This window comes from Oncorhynchus gorbuscha, linkage group LG02 (assembly GCF_021184085.1).
Source record: "Oncorhynchus gorbuscha isolate QuinsamMale2020 ecotype Even-year linkage group LG02, OgorEven_v1.0, whole genome shotgun sequence".
Taxonomy (NCBI): Eukaryota; Metazoa; Chordata; class Actinopteri; order Salmoniformes; family Salmonidae; genus Oncorhynchus; species Oncorhynchus gorbuscha.
The window spans coordinates 15,969,910-15,991,007 of NC_060174.1; the positions used below are offsets into that span (position 1 = coordinate 15,969,910).

Below are 21,098 nucleotides of genomic sequence, written 5' to 3' on the forward strand. Positions count from 1 at the left end.
GTTGAAGCAGCAATGCCTTGTTCTGATTTGTCCACCCTGATTTCTTTGCCATATTGAGAACGACTATCAGTGCCCATGGGGGCTCAATATACGTTTGATTAAAGACATCAATGGCCATCACTTAAAGTAACCTTTAAAGACAGAACATGGAAGCTTGTTATGGACACTAATGATGTTTGAAACCCAATGATTGAACAGTTTAGTTTGGTGTGACATATCCTCAGTGTGCTAGAACTCTGAACATGCAATCTGATTGTATAAGACACCTGGGCCTCTTTTCACTACATTATTGAGAAACTCAATGTTCCCTGTAATTAAGAATAGATACTACACTCATAAATCAAGGTAACAGTTGAAACCAAATAAGGTTCTTTAGAATGATGCCATAGGGGAACCTCAAAGGGGCATTTCACCACTGCTCTAGTAGTTAACAATATATGTCCATTAACATGTTATTAACATATCATATGTTTCATAAAAATCCAGAATTTTCTCAATACATGCAAAAAATTGCATTTCTTCATTTTAGCGGTAGAAACAGGACAACTCAATTTTCTGGTTGTAAGGAAACCACAATGTCCAGAATTCATATTGATTTCAGGACGTGGAGGACCGCCCCGTTGAGGTGTATCCAATTGATGTCAGAAATATAAAAATGTGTCGCACCAGCCTTCGCTTTGGCTCTCCCTCCTGTCCAGCTCAGGCGTTTGGCATCCCCGGCCTTCTAGCTGCTGCCAAAGATACTGCTGGCAAATGCCCTTCACTCATCAACCCCGGACTTGTCTCGTCATCATTACACACACCTGGTTCCAATCCCCACTCTGTCACTGTATATATACTCCCTCTGCTGTTTGTCTTTGTCAGTCATTGCAAATGTTACTTGTTTTCCTGAGAGGAATCTCGCCTACTTGCCAGTTGGTCAGCACATGCTCGCAGTACACGTCCTGGTAATCCGTCTGGCCCTGCCTGAAACATCCTGGAAAAACACTCCAAATAGTGTCTAGCAGTGAGGTTTCCCGTTAACTCTTTAAATGGGATGGTTATTTGAAGAACCATACAAAAATTAAAAGCTCCAAAGAACCATTATTGTTTCTACAATATTATGGAACCAATAATGGTTATTTTGATGTTTTTGGGGTGTTGTTTTTGGGTGTTGAGCCTGATTTGCATATTTCCCATGGTGCATTTAGAGGAAATGTTAGAGTTAAAATGATCTATATATTGACAAGATATTGGACGGACCACTTTAACAATGCGATTAAATGTCTGCAAAGGTGGAAGACAGGCGGTAGCAGACAGGGACATTCTAGTCAACAATAGGGAAGACACACATGAACAACAGGCACAACTCTGATAAAAAAAAATGTTTTCTGAAATTTGCCGTGATGCCATGTGCGTCCAAATATATCCTAAACAATCCTAAACACTTATGTTCTAAACAACCTTAAAATTATGACACTTCTATTTGATCAAATACGCCCCTCTTAGCAAATTAGGAATTCAATTTTATGTTGACCAAATTCGACACTCTCATTGACCTTCAGGCAAAATATCCCCATGTCACGCAGACAAATTTTAGCCCTCTCGGTTCGCTTCTTTCTCTCTGATACCACCCATTACTGTGTTTGGGGTCTTATGTATCAAGTGTCTCAGAGAAAGAATCTTGATCTAGCGTCTAAATAATCTGATTCAATATGATCTAAAAGGGAAAACTGATGCTAGCACTTTGATGACGCTTTTTGACTACGGCATAAGAGCAACGCAAGAAAAATTCCTAATCTTCTATTGTCCTCAACGTATGATTCATGACAGGATTCAGCCCTCTGTGAATATCAACATCTCAATATAATATATATGAATATAACACCCCAATCAACCAGTCATGTGGCTTTTACCCAAGTGAGATCCTAAGTGAATATGCTATCATTGCATTATTTAAGATGATACAATACATATTTCATAAGGCCTTATTTTGAGGGCCTAGTTTACCCTAATACAGTGGCCTGAAACTCACGGTTTGCAGGCCACATCAGGCCAGCCAGTCGCATTATATTGGCTTGCAAAGTGATGTGTAATTCCGATTGGAATCCAGCCAGAGTGGGGACAGCTAACATTTCAAATGTTAAAGGGTTAAGAAGACTAAGATAAGAGACTACATAAAGGATCTAAACTCTGCATTGTTGGGAAAGAGCTTGTAAGATCCTGAGGCACTGCATCTCAGTATTAGTGGTGTCACTACAGATCCTGGTTTGAATCCCTGCAGCAACACTGCAGAAACTATTACACTCAACGGAACGACTTGATTAGTGTAGTGTCAACAACGCACCCACTGCCAGCTGGCCTACTTCAGCAGTACTGTATCATTTTAATCATTTTAGTCAATAAGATTCTTGCTACGTAGCTTAACTTTCTGAACATTCGAGACGTGTAGTCCACTTGTCATTCCAATCTCCTTTGCATTAGCGTAGCCTCTTCTGTAGCCTGTCAACTATGTGTCTGTTTATCCCTGTTCTCTCCTCTCTGCACAGACCATACAAACGCTCCACACCGCGTGGCCGCGGCCACCCTACTCTGGTGGTCCCAGCGCGCAAGACCCACGTGGAGTTCCAGGTCTCCGGTAGCCTCTGGAACTGCCAATCTGCGGTCAACAAGGCAGAGTTCATCTCAGCCTATGCCTCCCTCCAGTCCCTCGACTTCTTGGCACTGACGGAAACATGGATCACCACAGACAACACTGCTACTCCTACTGCTCTCTCTTCGTCCGCCCACGTGTTCTCGCACACCCCGAGAGCGTCTGGTCAGCGGGGTGGTGGCACCGGGATCCTCATCTCTCCCAAGTGGTCATTCTCTCTTTCTCCCCTTACCCATCTGTCTATCGCCTCCTTTGAATTCCATGCTGTCACAGTTACTAGCCCTTTCAAGCTTAACATCCTTATCATTTATCGCCCTCCAGGTTCCCTCGGAGAGTTCATCAATGAGCTTGATGCCTTGATAAGCTCCTTTCCTGAGGACGGCTCACCTCTCACAGTTCTGGGCGACTTTAACCTCCCCACGTCTACCTTTGACTCTTTCCTCTCTGCCTCCTTCTTTCCACTCCTCTCCTCTTTGACCTCACCCTCTCACCTTCCCCCTACTCACAAGGCCGGCAATACGCTCGACCTCATCTTTACTAGATGCTGTTCTTCCACTAACCTCATTGCAACTCCCCTCCAAGTCTCCGACCACTGCCTTGTATCCTTTTCACTCTCGCTCTCATCCAACACCTCCCACACTGCCCCTACTCGGATGGTATCGCGCCGTCCCAACCTTCGCTCTCTCTCCCCCGCTACTCTCTCCTCTTCCATCCTATCATCTCTTCCCTCCGCTCAAACCTTCTCCCACCTATCTCCTGATTCTGCCTCCTCAACCCTCCTCTCCTCCCTCTCTGCATCCCTTGACTCTCTATGTCCCCTATCCTCCAGGCCGGCTCGGTCCTCCCCTCCCCGCTCCGTGGCTCGATGACTCATTGCGAGCTCACAGAACAGGGCTCCGGGCAGCCGAGCGGAAATGGAGGAAAACTCGCCTCCCTGCGGACCTGGCATCCTTTCACTCCCTCCTCTCTACATTTTCCTCCTCTGTCTCTGCTGCTAAAGCCACTTTCTACCACGCTAAATTCCAAGCATCTGCCTCTAACCCTAGGAAGCTCTTTGCCACCTTCTCCTCCCTCCTGAATCCTCCTCCCCCCCCTCCTCCCTCTCTGCAGATGACTTCGTCAACCATTTTGAAAAGAAGGTCGACGACATCCGATCCTCGTTTGCTAAGTCAAACGACACCGCTGGTTCTGCTCACACTGCCCTACCCTGTGCTCTGACCTCTTTCTCCCATCTCTCTCCAGATGAAATCTCGCGTCTTGTGACGGCCGGCCGCCCAACAACCTGCTCGCTTGACCCTATCCCCTCCTCTCTTCTCCAGACCATTTCCGGAGACCTTCTCCCTTACCTCACCTCGCTCATCAACTCATCCCTGACCGCTGGCTACGTCCCTTCCGTCTTCAAGAGAGCGAGAGTTGCACCCCTTCTGAAAAAACCTACACTCAATCCCTCCGATGTCAACAATTACAGACCAGTATCCCTTCTTTCTTTTCTCTCCAAAACTCTTGAACGTGCCGTCCTTGGCCAGCTCTCCCGCTATCTCTCTCTGAATGACCTTCTTGATCCAAATCAGTCAGGTTTCAAGACTAGTCATTCAACTGAGACTGCTCTCCTCTGTATCACGGAGGCGCTCCGCACTGCTAAAGCTAACTCTCTCTCCTCTGCTCTCATCCTTCTAGATCTATCGGCTGCCTTCGATACTGTGAACCATCAGATCCTCCTCTCCACCCTCTCCGAGTTGGGCATCTCCGGCGCGGCCCACGCTTGGATTGCGTCCTACCTGACAGGTCGCTCCTACCAGGTGGCGTGGCGAGAATCTGTCTCCTCACCACGCGCTCTCACCACTGGTGTCCCCAGGGCTCTGTTCTTGGCCCTCTCCTATTCTCGCTATACACCAAGTCACTTGGCTCTGTCATAACCTCACATGGTCTCTCTTATCATTGCTATGCAGACGACACACAATTAATCTTCTCCTTTCCCCCTTCTGATGACCAGGTGGCGAATCGCATCTCTGCATGTCTGGCAGACATATCAGTGTGGATGACGGATCACCACCTCAAGCTGAACCTCGGCAAGACGGAGCTGCTCTTCCTCCCGGGGAAGGACTGCCCGTTCCATGATCTCGCCATCACGGTTGACAACTCCATTGTGTCCTCCTCCCAGAGCGCCAAGAACCTTGGCGTGATCCTGGACAACACCCTGTCGTTCTCAACCAACATCAAGGCGGTGGCCCGTTCCTGTAGGTTCATGCTCTACAACATCCGCAGAGTACGACCCTGCCTCACACAGGAAGCGGCGCAAGTCCTAATCCAGGCACTTGTCATCTCCCGTCTGGATTACTGCAACTCGCTGTTGGCTGGGCTCCCTGCCTGTGCCATTAAACCCCTTCAACTCATCCAGAACGCCGCAGCCCGTCTGGTGTTCAACCTTCCCAAGTTCTCTCACGTCACCCCGCTCCTCCGTTCTCTCCACTGGCTTCCAGTTGAAGCTCGCATCCGCTACAAGACCATGGTGCTTGCCTACGGAGCTGTGAGGGGAACGGCACCTCAGTACCTCCAGGCTCTGATCAGGCCCTACACCCAAACAAGGGCACTGCGTTCATCCACCTCTGGCCTGCTCGCCTCCCTACCACTGAGGAAGTACAGCTCCCGCTCAGCCCAGTCAAAACTGTTCGCTGCCCTGGCCCCCAATGGTGGAACAAACTCCCTCACGACGCCAGGACAGCGGAGTCAATCACCACCTTCCGGAGACACCTGAAACCCCACCTCTTTAAGGAATACCTAGGATAGGATAAGTAATCCCTCTCACCCCCCCCTAAGTTTTAGATGCACTATTGTAAAGTGACTGTTCCACTGGATGTCATAAGGTGAATGCACCAATTTGTAAGTCGCTCTGGATAAGAGCGTCTGCTAAATGACTTAAATGTAAATGTAATGTATCACAACTGGCCATGTTTGGGAGTTCCATAAGGCGGCGCACAACCCAACGTTGTCCAGTTCAGGGTTTGGGGTAGGCGGTCATTGTAAATAAGAATTTGTTCTTAACTGACTTGCCTAGTTAAATAAAGGTCAAATAAAAATAAATAAAGCATTCAATACAAAGCCCCTGATACTTGTTGAAACGTACCCTGGCTTTCCCCACTGCAACAGGAGACCCCAAACCCAAAGCTCCTATTTCAATGAACAGCTTTTAGTTATGGAAATAAATATTTAATAATGAACATCTCTACAAATGTTCATTTCAAACACAATTCACAAAAAATAGGGCACAACATATTCACAACATTCAAAGGAGTATGAACAGTCATAAACATAACAAATACATTCTATATAGGCTTTGATTTAAAAACAACAGCTTCATTAATCACGTACCAAACCGGCTATAATATCCCACAGCAATAAAGAAAATGGTGTGGGACAAAAATACTCCATGCAAACACTTCTAATAAGATTCCACATTAAAGCTGGAATCCTTAATGGTGAAATTGCCACATCCGTTTGCGATATTACATCCACCAAATAAGTTAATGCAAACAACAAACACTGTTTTTTTCCTTGCAGCGGACATGATTGCACGCGCGAAAGAACACCATTTTTTTGTTACTACGACACTCCCCAGCTCTGCTTCGTCAACAAAACAAAAACAAGAACAACAGCTGTGGGGGTGGACAGTGGCGCTGTTTCCCCTATATACACAAAAAGCTATGAGGCAAATACAGTTTACCTTGCTTCTCTATATTACATTACCACAATAGCGACTTCACCTATTGTTGGGAAACCACCTTCCCATACTGATATAACAAAGTTAATTTAAACTGTACATTTCAAATGCATTGTAATTAACTCATTAAACATTTCAACTTTTTATCACAGTAAATTACAAATGGTATAATTTTGTTTAAAAACATGTAACATATTGCATTCATCCAATAGTTGTGACACTTAGACATCGATGGGTTCAATGAAAGCTGCCAAGAAGTGAAAAAAGGAGCAAATAATAGTTAGTTGCAGACAGTTAGATTATTAAACATTTGACTGACTTCTAGCTTAGGTTTAATAAAAATGAAAAACATCCAGAAGACCACATCTCCTTAAAGGTACTTCTCTTTTCCTCTTCCAGTAACATCCAAAGGTCATACGGCCTTGTCCTCTGCCCTTCAACGGAGACCTGACAGAGGACGAACCTCTCATCTGTTCCATCTCCACTAGGTAGGTCTGTCCCTTGGTATGCCTCTGCACACAGTGTAAAAGTCATTTTGCCTGAGGAACCACAAAACACTCACCGATGTGATACTAATACAGTACATGGTTATTTTGGTAGCACAAGTGGGGGCCACAATCTGGCTCTGGACCGCAGGTTTTAGACTCCTCTAGTCTATGCAGACCTGGGCTTACACTTTGCCAGCTCATAGAAACCCTTCCTCCTGGCTCTCCTCAGGTAGTCCAGGATTAGGCCCGTGGTGGTCACCATGATACCCACACAGACAGCAGGAATGACTACGTGGTTCCAGTCTGGTGAAGTACTGGAGTGCTTCTCTGGAGGTCAAGGGAAGAGGGGAAGAACAGGGAGACAGTGAGGACGAGACAGATTGGCTAACATTTTAGATTTTATGTTTCCACAGCATTCGAGTCCTCTCAAATGACACCAGTGTTTGTTATTGGTGGATGGAATTTCCTTGGCTTTTGCAAGCTTCACTGTTCTCAAACTACTGTACACTGTTGTCAGGTCTATCTCCGAGTTCACTGTTCCCAATTTCTCAGTTCAACATGGGGTTCAAAGTGGTTTCAAGTAACTGGTTTTATTGTGAATTATATTTCATATAATAATAACAAATATAATAATTATATTTGTGGTGAAGGGAAATAAAGAACTCTCTTCCTGTTTCTTCTAGCATGCCAAGCTAAAGAGCGAACACTGAACCACATCACTCACCTATGACGTTGATGCTGAAGATCTCGGTCTCATAACCCAAGTCATTGGTAACATTCACCTGGTATAGGCCTGTATCATTGGGCGTAAGGTTAACCAGCAGGAAGTTCCCATCCGGGGAGTAGAGCTCTGTGCCATTATCCAGTTTCCTTAAAACCACAGCAGGTGGGGGGAAACTGACAGAGTGACAGCAGATGGTGACATTTTGGCCTTCCTGCACCTCAGCAGATGGATATATCAGGACTGTTGTGTTCCTAGGAGGTGCTGGACACAAGGAAAATAGAACACACATCAATGCTGAGGGAAGACACTTGAGACTGCCTTGAAATAACAAATTAATTTTAAAATTAATATAGTACAGTTATAGTCTGAAATACTGTACGACATTTAGTCTATTGGCAGTTTACAATGCAACATACAATATTTATATAAAAGTATGTCGACAGCCCACTGTCATAGGATGCCACATTTCCAACAAGCCAGTTCGTCAAATTTCTGCCCTGCTAGAGCTGTCCCGGTCATCTGGTAAGTGCTGTTATTGTGAAGTGGAAATGTCTAAAGGCAACAAAGGCTCAGCCACGAAGTGGTAGGCCACATAAGCTCGCAGAACAGGACCGCAGAGTGCTGCGATAAAAATCGGCTGTCCTCGGTTGCAACACTCACTACCAAGTTCTAAACTGCCTCTGGATGCAACGTCAACACATGAACTGTTCGTCAGGAGCTTCATGAAATAGGTTTCCATGGCCGAGCAGCTACACACAAGCCTAAAATCACCATGCGCAATGCCAAGCATCGGCTGGAGTGGTGTAAATCTTGCCGCCGTTGGACTCTGGAGCAGTGGAAACGTGTTCTCTGGCGTGATGAATCACCATCTGGCAGTTCGACGGACAAATCTGGGTTTGGCGGATACAAGGAGAACGCTACCTGCCCCAATACATAGTGCTAACTATAACGTTTGGTGGAGGAGGAATAATGGTCTGCGGCTGCTTTTCATGGTTCGGGCTAGGCCCCTTAGTTCCAGTGAAGGGAAATCTTAACTCAACAGCATACAATTATATTCTAAAAGATTATGTGCCTCCAACTTTGTGGCAACGGATTGGGGAAGGCGCTTTCCTGTTTCAGCATGACAATGTCCCCGTTCACAAAGGCGAGGCGAGGACAATACAGAAATGGTTTGTCAAGATCAGTGTGGAAGAACTTGACTGGCCCGCACAGAGCCCTGACCTCAACCCCATCAAACACCTTTGGGATGAATTGTAACGCTGACTGCAAGCCAGGCCTAATCCCCCAACATCACTGCCCGACCTCACTAATGCTCTTGTGGCTGAATGGAAGCAAGTCCCCAGAGCTATGTTCCAACATCTAGTGGAAAGCCTTCCCTGGAGAGTGGAGGCTGTTATTGCAGCAAAAGGGGGACCAACTCCATATTAATGCCCATGATTTTGGAATGAGATTTTCATACAATTACTGTCTCTTCCATTGTTGATTACTGAGCAAAATGTGTGAAACTACTGACAACAGTGTGTGAAATATCAATGAGGCATGTTCTATAGAACCCATTATCTAGAATGACTTTATGTCATTTCATGTTGTTGAGTTCCTGTGCAGTGTTAAGTGTGGTATAAGTGTGATATTCTATTTTGGTACAGTGTGACAACAGCTCAGCCAATGACGAACTTATAGAGCATGTTCTTAGATACTGACAGCTCCCCAGACGTGGAAAAAGTATTCAATTGTCATACATGAGTAAAAGTAAAGGTACCTTAACAGAAAATGACTCAAGTAAAAGTCACCCAGTAAAAGTAAAGGTATAAATGATTTCAAATTTCTTAAATTAAGAAAAACACAATTTTCTGTCTTATTTTTTTTAAACGGATAGCCAGGCACACATTCCAACACTCAGACATAATTGACAAACAAAGCATTTGTGTTTAGTGAGTCCACCAGATCAGAGGCAGTAGAGATGACCAGGGATGTTCTCTGTTTAGTGAGTCCACCAGATCAGAGGCAGTAGGGATGACCAGGGATGTTCTCTTGATAAGTGTGTGAATTGGACAATCAAAATGTAAAAAGTACATTATTTTCTTTAGGAATGTAGAGAAGTAAAAGTTGGCAAAAATATAAGTAGTAAAGTACAGATACCAAAAAAAGTACTTAAATACTTTACACCACTGCAGCTGCCACATGATGATAGAACGGCCACACTCCAACAAATGAGAGCAAATAACAGACCATAAACAAGAAGCAAAAACAAGAGATCTGTGGGTGTAAAGAACAGTTACTTCATTGAAGAAGCAAAAAAAAGCTAATCAGGGTTAGGGAACGTTTACTGTTGTTGCCAGTATGAATCCGTGGGAGCGGAATAAAGACTTGATGTGGTGTGTTTTTGCCAGAAGCCTGGCACCCACCTTTGACTGTAATGTATGTGCTAGCTCGCTGGCTGCCGAGCTCATTGAAGGCCTCGCACCGGTAGAGAGCAGAGTCTGCTAGCAGGGCAGAGGAGAGGGTGAAGGAGGTGGAGAATCTGTTGCTGGACTGGAGTTCTATATCCTGGTCCTCAGAGAGTCTCCTCAGCACCATATGTCCCACCGGAACTCCGTCCGACAGGCAGGACACCGCCACGCTCTCCCCTTCCTTCACCTCATTGGCTGGGCTCACTGTGATGGTGGTTCCCCTGGGGGCATCTGCACAGCAAACATCAGACTCAGTTAAGGTTTATAAACGCAGACATCGGTTATAAACCCTCACTACACAACTGCCATTCACACCTCAAGGACTGAAGTTCGGCATAAAGGATTCCCTAAGTTGCAGGCACCAAGGGGGTGGACAACCCACCATAAACACATGTGATTCAAGCAATTAACTGTTCATGGTCCTCCATTCAGAACACAATGTGTGGAATCCGGTGTGTTATAATGATGGGGCGGAACAAAATCCTTTTTTTTCAGATTTCAATGATCTGTAAAACCACTTACAGTGGAGCTCCAGTACAGTCACTGCCTGCCTCTCTCTCCCACTCTGAGGGACTTCATCCATCTGAAGACTGACTCTGCAGGTGATCTGTCTGCCCTGGTCCTCCGGTCCAATCGAGAAAGAAAGCGTTGACGTCACATTCTGGAGTTCACTGGAATACTGTCCCATCTCGGAGGCTAGCTCGATTTCCCCATCAAGCCACTGGATCTGCAGGAGACTGGCTGGGTAGACGTTGGCTACCGAACAAAAAAAGATGCCAACTCCGTGTTCCAGAAAGGGGCCAGTGTTCTCGATGATAGGGTCCGAGGGGAAAGCTGGGGGAGGAGAGAGAAATGGGTAGATTAAAATATTAATATGTGACTAAAAGAAGCTGAGACCAGATAGAGATGTGAGCGAGTTAGTCAGGCATGTTGAATGGTAGACTCTTCACTTTGAAGGTTCAAAGATGGGGTGTTTCAAATCCTAATGTTGGGACCTGACAAATTCCCATAAGATACCGTTTAAAAAAAAATGACTTCCAGTAAGGGAGGCATTAATCCACACAACTTGTGAAACATCCCTCTGGATATAACCGTGGGTCAAAGACCTGGAATAAAGCAACCCTTACCCCCTTCAACACAATGACATTCACATCTAGGAAATATGAAATGTCTTCACTTCAGTGACCCTGGAGTGTATTTATTATTCTTCACTTCTTGGTGATCCCTCTCCCACATTGAACCAGACTACTGATCCCAGTGCAATCCGACAAAAGCAAACTGGACCTCTGCCCATGTTATGTGGGAGAGCAGCATGAAGGAACATTCAAGCTTTAAGTCCTAAGTTTGGTTTCATAAGAGGAGGAGTATTCTTCTAACCTCCTACAAAGCGTCACTGTACTCTTTCCAAGTCAGTGAAGTGAACCTAAGCATTACCCAAAACTGAGCAAAACAGTTACTGTATCAACATAAACCTGTAGAATTTAACGAGGCCATGATCCCACTGAACAAGTGTAAGGCAAGAAAACACACAACCCCAACTAACTTTGTTTTCAACTGGACATTTCCAAATAACCTTGAATTCATCGTATCAATCTGGCATTGGACTTCTGTAAAAAGATGGCTGATGCAAAGCTCGTTTCAAAGCAAATACATTGACCTAAACCAAGCCATCTTTCTGATGATGTACAGTGGCAAGAAAAAGTATGTGAACCAATTGGAATTACCTGGATTTCTGCATAAATTGGTCATCAAATTTGATCTGATCTTCATCTAAGTCAAGACAATGGACAAACATAATGTGCTTAAACTAATAACACAAATTATTGTATTTTTCTTGTCTATATTGAATAGATCATTTAAACATTCACAGCATAGGTTGGAAAAATTTAGTGAACCTCTAGGCTAATGACTTCTTCAAAAGCTAATTGGAGGTCAGGAGTCAGCTAACCTGGAATCCAATCAATGAGACGAGATTGGAAATGTTGGTTAGAGCTGCCTTGCCCTATAACAACCACTCACAAAATTTGAGTTTGCTATTCACAAGAAGCATTGCCTGATGTGAACCATGCCTCGAACAAAAGAGATCTCAGAAGACCTAAGATTTAAGAATGGTTGACATGAATAAAGCTCGAAAGGGTTACCAAAGTATTTCTAAAAGCCTTGATGTTCATGAGTCCACGGTAAGACAAATTGTCTATAAATGGAGAAAGTTCAACACTGTTGCTACTCTCCCTGGGAGTTGCCGTCCTGCAAAGGTAACTGCAAGAGCACAGCGCGGAATGCTCAATGAGGTTCAGAAGAGTCCTAGAGTGTCTGGTAAAGACTTATAGAGATCTCTAGAACATGCTAGCATCTCTGTTGATGAGTAAGATATGTAAAACACTAAACAAGAATGGTGTTCATGGGAGGACACCACGGAAGAAGCCATTGCTGTTCGTCTGAAATTTGCAAAAGTGCAACCGGATGTTCCACAGAGCTACTGTCAAAATATTCTGTGGACAGATGAAACTACAATTGAGTTGTTTGGAAGGAACACACAACACTATGTGTGGATAAAAAAAGGCACAGAACACCAACATCAAAACCTGATCCCAACTGTAAAGTATGGTGGAGCTGCTTTGCTGCTCCAGGGCCTGGACAGCTTGTTATCATCGACGGGAAAATTATTTCCCAAGTTTATCAAGACATTTTGCAAGAGAATGTTAGGCTATCTGTCTGCCAATTGAAGCTCAACAAAAGTTGGGTGATGCAACAGGACAATGACCCAAAACACAGAAGTAAATCAACAACAGCATGGCTTCAACATAAGAAAATACACCTTCTGGAGTGGCCCAGTCAGAGTCCCGACCTCAACCCGATTGAGATGCTGTGGCATGACCTCAAGAGAGCAGTTCACACCAGACATCCTAAGAATATTGCTGAACTGAAACAGTTTTGTAAAGCAGAATGGTCCAAAATTTCTCCTGACCGTTGTGCAGGTCTGATCCTCAACTACAGAAAACATTTGGTTGAGGTTATTGCTGCCAAAGGAGGGTCAACCAGTTATTAAATCCAAGGGTTCACATACTTTTCCCACCCTGCACTGTGAATGTTTACACGGTGTGTTCAATAAAGACATGAAAACATAGAATTGTTTGTGTTATTAGTTTAAGCAGTCTGTGTTTGTCTATTGTTGCTACCTAGATGAAGATCAGATCAAATGTTATGACCAATTTATGCAGAAATCCAGGTATTTCCAAAGGGTGCACATACCTTTTCTTGCCACTGTATCGTATACTCACAGAAGACCTTGACCTCAGCGTGCTTGGCCTTGATGACAGAGCCACACTTGGCCTCACAGGTGTAGGCTTGCTCGTTGATCAGCCCAAGTGGGCCCAGGTAGAGCTGGGAGAGGGAGTCCTGGGTGTGTGCACGGCTATGGACGGACATGTCCAGCATGCTGCTCCAGTAGAAGGCAGGCTGGGGACAGCCCCAAGCCCGGCAGGAGAGCACCAGGTTGGATCCCATCTCAGCCGTCACCCCCACATCCATCGCCACCTCCAGGGGATACTCTGAGAGAATAAAACCACAGGAGAGAGGATCGATGGTGTTGCAGTTTCTATGCCCAGTTCAATTGAATAGAGAGAAATTCAGTTCAATTTGATTCTGTTCCATTTTCGAAAAATTCTGTTCAGTTAATTGAATTAAATTAATACTACTATCCTGCAAGAAAAGCTCTTAGCAAAATCAAATATCTCTACATCTTAATCTACAACAGAAAAAACAAGGCAAATATTACAGTGAATTAAGAAGAGTAAACACACATCACAAAGTAAAGTTTCATCACAAAAATAATCTGATGGGTAACACAATGAATATTTTGCCAGAGCCCTCCACTCCACATGATCATCACCAATAGTATTAGAAACATATACTTTATTTATCAGATTCTCTTATACAGAGCAACTTACAGGAGCAATTATGGTTACATGCCTTGCTCAAGGGCATATCAGCAGCTCCTGTACTTATCTCATCTTACCTGGAGGTGTGAAGCCTATCCTCAGAGTGAAAATAGCAGCAATCCACATTGGAGAGTCTCTCAACTGTCTGTATGAGTGTGAACAGATCATTTACTATTTCTGCTATCTGCTATGCCACTGTTCTATGGCTCTTCTACCCAGAGGGGAACATACTGGCTTGGTGACGCAACACTGTTTGCTCCCCAGAGAATGTGGGTTATCAGTAAATTTACTAAGACAAATTCCCTGTTTACGATAGAACGTGCCTCTTACCTGTACATTACTAAAGTAACATTCTGTTCATTCTTATAGTTCAACTGAAGGACAACCACCCAGACATACTGGTGACCTTTTTGCAGAACAACAGGGCATACTGTATTTAGGTTACATTTGACATTGAAATATATTATACAGCTACTTTGGTAATTATATGTAATACACTGAAACAAGGCAACTATTTTGAAAAATAATTTGGCCAGTTTCCATTATTAGAATCCTGCCCTTGTTTAATGTGCAAAGCTGAAATTACATAATTTGACTCTGGTAACTAAAGTAGTTATAGTAACTACTGTGCAAAAGCATAAAGTCAACTTAAAATGTAATATTACCCAAATGTTTAAAAAAATCTCACCTTCAACAGAGAGCAAGGCGCTGACCTTCTGACTGCCGTGCTCATTGAAGGCCTGGCACTGGTAGAGAGCAGAGTCTGCTAGCAGGGCAGAGGAGAGGGTGAAGGAGGTGGAGAATCCGTTGCTGGACTGGAGTTCTACATCCTGGTCCTCAGAGAGTCTCCTCAGCACCATACGTACCACCGGAGCTCCGTCCGACAGGCAGGACACCGTCACACTCTCCCCTTCCTTCACCTCACTGGCTGGGCTCACTGTGATGGTAGTGTTGGTTGGGGGAGCTGCCAGAAGGGAAATCATCCAGGATAGAGAGCACAAGACAAAACTTTAGCTTGCTAGTTTAGACATTGTTTTATTGAGATTGCTCCTCCAAACATACTTTTTAGACAAAGCAATAAAGATTACTCCTAACTATTAAACTATCTAGTGACACCAAACAGTAATGATCCAAAATACAAAACTAAGGGGAAATTCAAAGTCATCCTACCTTGAACAATGACGTTCACGCTGGCTGTGATGTTTCCAATGGTGTTGCTCACCACACACTCATATTGACCAGCATCCACCAGTGTCATCTCTGTAAGGACAAGCTCCTCGCTCTGCCCCACAATAACAGCCTGTCCATCTGGACCAATGGCCTTCCACTGTGTATCTGGTCTGGGGTTCCCTTCAGCATGGCATGACAACATGAGACTGGAGCCAACTCTCACAGCAGTCGGCTCAGATATTGATATATTCTGTGGCGCATCTGGAGAAAATAAAGAGCACATTTTTGATGTGGTTGTTGTAGGTAGGTCTCAATCTAATCCTTATTCCTGACTCAAATTCCATTGCATTCCATTGAGTCATTGTTAATTGCTAAATTGCGCATGGTAAGTGTATCTTTTGAATTAAAAAGATTATTTGTTGCCGTTATGAAAGTTAAGTTCCAAATGTTTCCAAACTCTATAGAAGTTCAATTGAACCAGTTGTGCCTGGGGAAGTCCTGGGTGTGTGATTTTCCTTTTGTGAGGGTGGAGACAGAACTCTCAATTTCTAACACATATAAACAGAAATGAATCACACAGCTGACCAAATTCCGCAAGATTTTACACTGGGTTAACAGAGATTACCCTTTGTCTAACAGTTATACTTTAGTAACTTACAAAGCACTGTGAGAGATACGGTGGTTTCCTTGGTCTTCTCTTCATCAGGCACACCATCCTGATCGTGAGAGGCTCTGCATGTGATGCTTGTCTCTTTGTCCTCTGGGGTGGGCGTGAACCTGTAGGTAGATACAACGGACTCTGCGTCTGTCTGGAGCATGCTGTCTCCTCGCAGCCACTCAAGTCGCAGGTGCTCCACGGGATAAGCATCTATCACCTCACATGTCAGAGTGTTGGACTGGCCCAAGAGAAGATGGTCGTAGCCTGATATGACAGGTGCGTCTGGAAATGCTGTAATATCAAATGTCGATCGTAGGGCAGCTACACATGTTTGAAATTGAAATTCATAGACCTCCTTTCAACATGTACAGTGCCTTCAGAAAGTATTCATACTCCTTTACTTATTCTACATTTTGTTGTTACAGCCTGAAATCAAAATTGATTAAATATTTTTAAAATTAACACTCATCTACACACAAATACCCATAATGGCAAAGTGAAAACATGTTTTTAGATAGTTTATCACATCTATTGAAACTAAAATGCATCTCTAATTTACCTAAGTAATACATGTTAGAATCACTGTCGCCAGTGATTATATTAGTTTTGAGTCTTTCTGGGTAAGTGTTTAAGAGCTTTGCACACCTGAATTGTACAGTATGTGTACATTATATAAACTGTCTTAAAACTGGTTGTTCATTGCTTGACAGCCATTTTTAATTCTTGCCATAGACTTTCAAGCTGATTTAAGTAAAAACTGTAACTAGTCCACTTAGGAACATTCAATGACATCTTGGTAAGCAACTCCAGTGTATATTTGCCTTGTGTTTTATGTTCTTGTCCTACTGAAAGGTGAATTTGTCTCCCAGTGTCTGTTGGAAAGCAGACTGAAACAGGTTTTCCTCTAAGATTTTGCCTGTGCTTAGCTCTATTCCATTTATTTGTATTCATAAAAACTCTGTAGGTCTTGCTGTTGACATGACAAGCAAACCCATAACATGATGCAGCCACCACCATGCTTGAATATGCTACTCAGTGATGTGTTGGATTTGCCCCAGACGTAATTCTTTGTATTCAAGAAGTAAAGTACATTTCTTTACCACATATTTTGCAGTTTTACTTTAGTGCCTTATTTCAAACAGGATGTATGCTTTGGAATATGTGTATTCTGTTCAGGCTTCCTTCTTTTCACTCTGTCATTTAGGTTTGTATTGTGGAGTAACTACAATGCAACTCCTCAGTTTTCTCCTATCACAGCTATTCAACTCTGTAACTGTTTTTATGGGGTATTGTGTGTCGGTTAGTGACACAAAACCCAAATTTAATCCATTTTAAATTCAGGCTGTAACAAAACAAAATGTGGAAAAGTCAAGGGGTGTAAATACTTTCTGAAGTCACTGTAGAACTAATTAAATTGGACTGATTAAATTCCCTAATGAATTAAGTTACATACGGCCGACTTTATAATACGTTGTGTGATTATTAAAGTATTAATAAACAATTTATTGATCCATTCATATTTCATTTATAAGCATTTATAAGTATGATAAGCATTACAATTCAATAGCATTCATAATATTTATAATAATCATTGACAAACTTATAAGCATTCATGTGCATTTTATATTGGCTAATTACAATGGTTTATGATGGCTTACTGAATCAAGTTTAATGGACTTACAGTACACTTTGACAACCACACGCTGTTGTTTGGTCAATGCTCCGCAACTGACTTTGCAGAGAAGTATGTCATCATGTACTGTCATCACAGGGTCAAAGGCCGCCACGGATTCCGATCCTGAGGTGTGTATTTTAGCAAACATGGGCTTATCCCCCAGCAAAGCCCAGGACATAGTAACCTTTTCGTTACAATCCTTCACCGAACATCGCAGCTCCTGCCTATCACCAACTCTGAAAAATGCACTCTTTGGTTTTAGCTCCACATGAAATGCAAAGGCTGAAATGTAAAATAAGAATGAATTAGAATTCCCATTCATAATCAATAACACATAACAGTAACTATAAAGTAGTCTAAGGTACGTTGAGGTCATGACAGTCAATTATTAGTCATAAGGTAGGTCTATTAGTAAATTATAATATTTAGCCTACTATGGCTGCATATGTAAATATCGTCAAGTACAATACTGACAGGCCTAGCCATAATCATATTAAAATGCATGAAACACAGTAGGCTTCTTACAGTATATAGATTGAAGACAAGTCACACTGATTGTAAAGTATAAATCTGTTGGAATGATAGGAATATAAGCTTACCTGTTACTGGTAGTATCACTATCCATAACAGAGACATTGAGCTAGACTGTAAATTTCCTTAGTCCTCCTTTGTTATGCTGTGGATGTTGTGTCTGGGCTGCCCAGTGTCCAGATCCAGAGCCTGTGGATGTATCACTTGTAATAGAGGGGATACAAACAGAGGGAAAATATATATTTAAAACACCCCCTTAAAATACCAAGGATAAATTCCCCCACTCTTTGAGTGGCCTCTAGTCTCGGTCTCTGTCTCTGTCTCTGTCTCTGTCTCTCTCTCTCTCTCTCTCTCTCTCTCTCTCTCTCTCTCTCTCTCTCTCTCTCTCTCTCTCTCTCTCTCGCTCTTCTTTCTCTCTCTTTGTCTGGTTTGGTTGTGAATGACATCCCCCTCTGCTGGTTTAAATGGAACACAAGATGGTTTCCTTTAAAACGTGATTAAATTATCTTTTAGCAGAGGAGCAAGATATTTGGGATCCCTCTGAAAATCACAGACATGATATGTTAACTAACATAGACATATTTATGTATTTTATCTGTCTGGTTGCCTGCCTGCCAAGTATTTTTTTTAATTGAATTTAACCAGACAAGTCTTATTTACAATGACAGCCTCTCCTAACCCGGATGACGCTGGGCCAATTGCTCAATGGGACTCCCGATCACGGCCAGTTGTGATACAGCCAGGGATTGAACCAGGGTCTGCAGTGATGCCACTAGCACTGAGATGCAGTGCCTTAGACCACTGCACCATTAGGTAGCCTGAAATATATACAACACGTATTGAGCTAAATTAAATCTCCATTAACATAAATATGTGTATGGTTTACCACCTAAATGCAGCATTAAGTATACCCATAGCAATATAACTAGAATGTATTTCTAGGACAACACCAATGCATCTGAGGATATAGATGTCCATGTGAAGAGACCAGTCTGATTTACAGACCAGTATCCTCTCATATACAGTGCATTTAGAAAGTATTCAGATCCCTTGACATTTTCCACATTTTGCTACGTTACAGAGTTATTCTAAAATTGAATCCATAGTTTGCCCCTCGTCAATCTACACACAATATCCCATAATGACCAAGCAAAAACAGGTTTTTAGACATTTTTGTAAATCTATTAAAAATACAAATCTGAAATATCACATTTACATAAGTATTCAGAACCTTTACTCAGTACTTTGTTGAAGCACCTTTGGCAGCGATTACAGCCTTGAGTCCTCTTGGGTATTACGCTACAAGCTTGGCACACCTGTGTTTGGGGAGTTTATCCCATTCTTCTCTGCAGATCCTCTCAGGTCCTGTCAGGTTGGATAGGGAGTGTCGCTGCACAGCTATTTTAAGGTTTCTCCAGAGATTTACATTTACATTTACATTTAAGTCATTTAGCAGACGCTCTTATCCAGAGCGACTTACAATTGGTGCATTCACCTTATGACATCCAGTGGAACAGTCACTTTACAATAGTGCATATAAATCCTAAAGGGGGGGGGGGGAGAAGGATTACTTATCCTATCCTAGGTATTCCTTAAAGAGGTGGGGTTTCAGGTGTCTCCGGAAGGTGGTGATTGACTCCGCTGTCCTGGCGTCGTGAGGGAGTTTGTTCCACCATTGGGGGGCCAGAGCAGCGAACAGTTTTGACTGGGCTGAGCGGGAGCTGTACTTCCTCAGTGGTAGGGAGGCGAGCAGGCCAGAGGTGGATGAACGCAGTGCCCTTGTTTGGGTGTAGGGCCTGATCAGAGCCTGGAGGTACTGAGGTGCCGTTCCCCTCACAGCTCCGTAGGCAAGCACCATGGTCTTGTAGCGGATGCGAGCTTCAACTGGAAGCCAGTGGAGAGAACGGAGGAGCGGGGTGACGTGAGAGAACTTGGGAAGGTTGAACACCAGACGGGCTGCGGCGTTCTGGATGAGTTGAAGGGGTTTAATGGCACAGGCAGGGAGCCCAGCCAACAGCGAGTTGCAGTAATCCAGACGGGAGATGACAAGTGCCTGGATTAGGACCTGCGCCGCTTCCTGTGTGAGGCAGGGTCGTACTCTGCGGATGTTGTAGAGCATGAACCTACAGGAACGGGCCACCGCCTTGATGTTGGTTGAGAACGACAGGGTGTTGTCCAGGATCACGCCAAGGTTCTTAGCGCTCTGGGAGGAGGACACAATGGAGTTGTCAACCGTGATGGCGAGATCATGGAATGGGCAGTCCTTCCCCGGGAGGAAGAGCAGCTCCGTCTTGCCGAGGTTCAGCTTGAGGTGGTGATCCGTCATCCACACTGATATGTCTGCCAGACATGCAGAGATGCGATTCGCCACCTGGTCATCAGAAGGGGGAAAGGAGAAGATTAGTTGTGTGTCGTCTGCATAGCAATGATAGAAGAGACCATGTGAGGTTATGACAGAGCCAAGTGACTTGGTGTATAGCGAGAATAGGAGAGGGCCTAGAACAGAGCCCTGGGGACACCAGTGGTGAGAGCGCGTGGTGAGGAGACAGATTCTCGCCACGCCACCTGGTAGGAGCGACCTGTCAGGTAGGACGCAATCCAAGCGTGGGCCGCGCCGGAGATGCCCAACTCGGAGAGGGTGGAGAGGAGGATCTGATGGTTCACAGTATCGAAGGCAGCCGATAGATCTAGAAGGATGAGAGCAGAGGAGAGAGAGTTAGCTTTAGCAGTGCGGAGCGCCTCCGTGATACAGAGGAGAGCAGTCTCAGTTGAATGACTAGTCTTGAAACCTGACTGATTTGGATCAAGAAGGTCATTCAGAGAGAGATAGCGGGAGAGCTGGCCAAGGACGGCACGTTCAAGAGTTTTGGAGAGAAAAGAAAGAAGGGATACTGGTCTGTAATTGTTGACATCGGAGGGATCGAGTGTAGGTTTTTTCAGAAGGGGTGCAACTCTCGCTCTCTTGAAGACGGAAGGGACGTAGCCAGCGGTCAGGGATGAGTTGATGAGCGAGGTGAGGTAAGGGAGAAGGTCTCCGGAAATGGTCTGGAGAAGAGAGGAGGGGATAGGGTCAAGCGGGCAGGTTGTTGGGCGGCCGGCCGTCACAAGACG

The 21,098-nt window shown here is 44.1% G+C and overlaps 1 protein-coding gene across 2 annotated transcripts; it reads right to left on the bottom strand.

Moving 5' to 3' along the window:
• Nucleotides 1-5,829: 5,829 nt before the first annotated feature.
• vcam1b (vascular cell adhesion molecule 1b) lies at nucleotides 5,830-18,380 on the bottom strand. 2 transcript variants are annotated; one of them, XM_046302300.1, is made up of 10 exons: nucleotides 18,056-18,380; nucleotides 17,463-17,738; nucleotides 15,782-16,063; nucleotides 15,124-15,384; nucleotides 14,642-14,917; nucleotides 13,294-13,563; nucleotides 10,535-10,846; nucleotides 9,968-10,243; nucleotides 7,563-7,823; nucleotides 5,830-7,165 (listed from the first exon to the last, which is right to left on the bottom strand). In XM_046302300.1, the coding sequence occupies exons 1-10, from the start codon at nucleotides 18,090-18,092 to the stop codon at nucleotides 7,005-7,007; spliced, it is 2,412 nt and encodes an 803-aa protein (XP_046158256.1). In that variant the 5' UTR covers nucleotides 18,093-18,380; the 3' UTR covers nucleotides 5,830-7,004. The 2 variants fall into 2 exon arrangements, with proteins under 2 accessions (XP_046158256.1, XP_046158248.1); XM_046302292.1 differs by having other exon boundaries at nucleotides 15,782-16,072; nucleotides 18,056-18,378.
• Nucleotides 18,381-21,098: the final 2,718 nt, after the last annotated feature.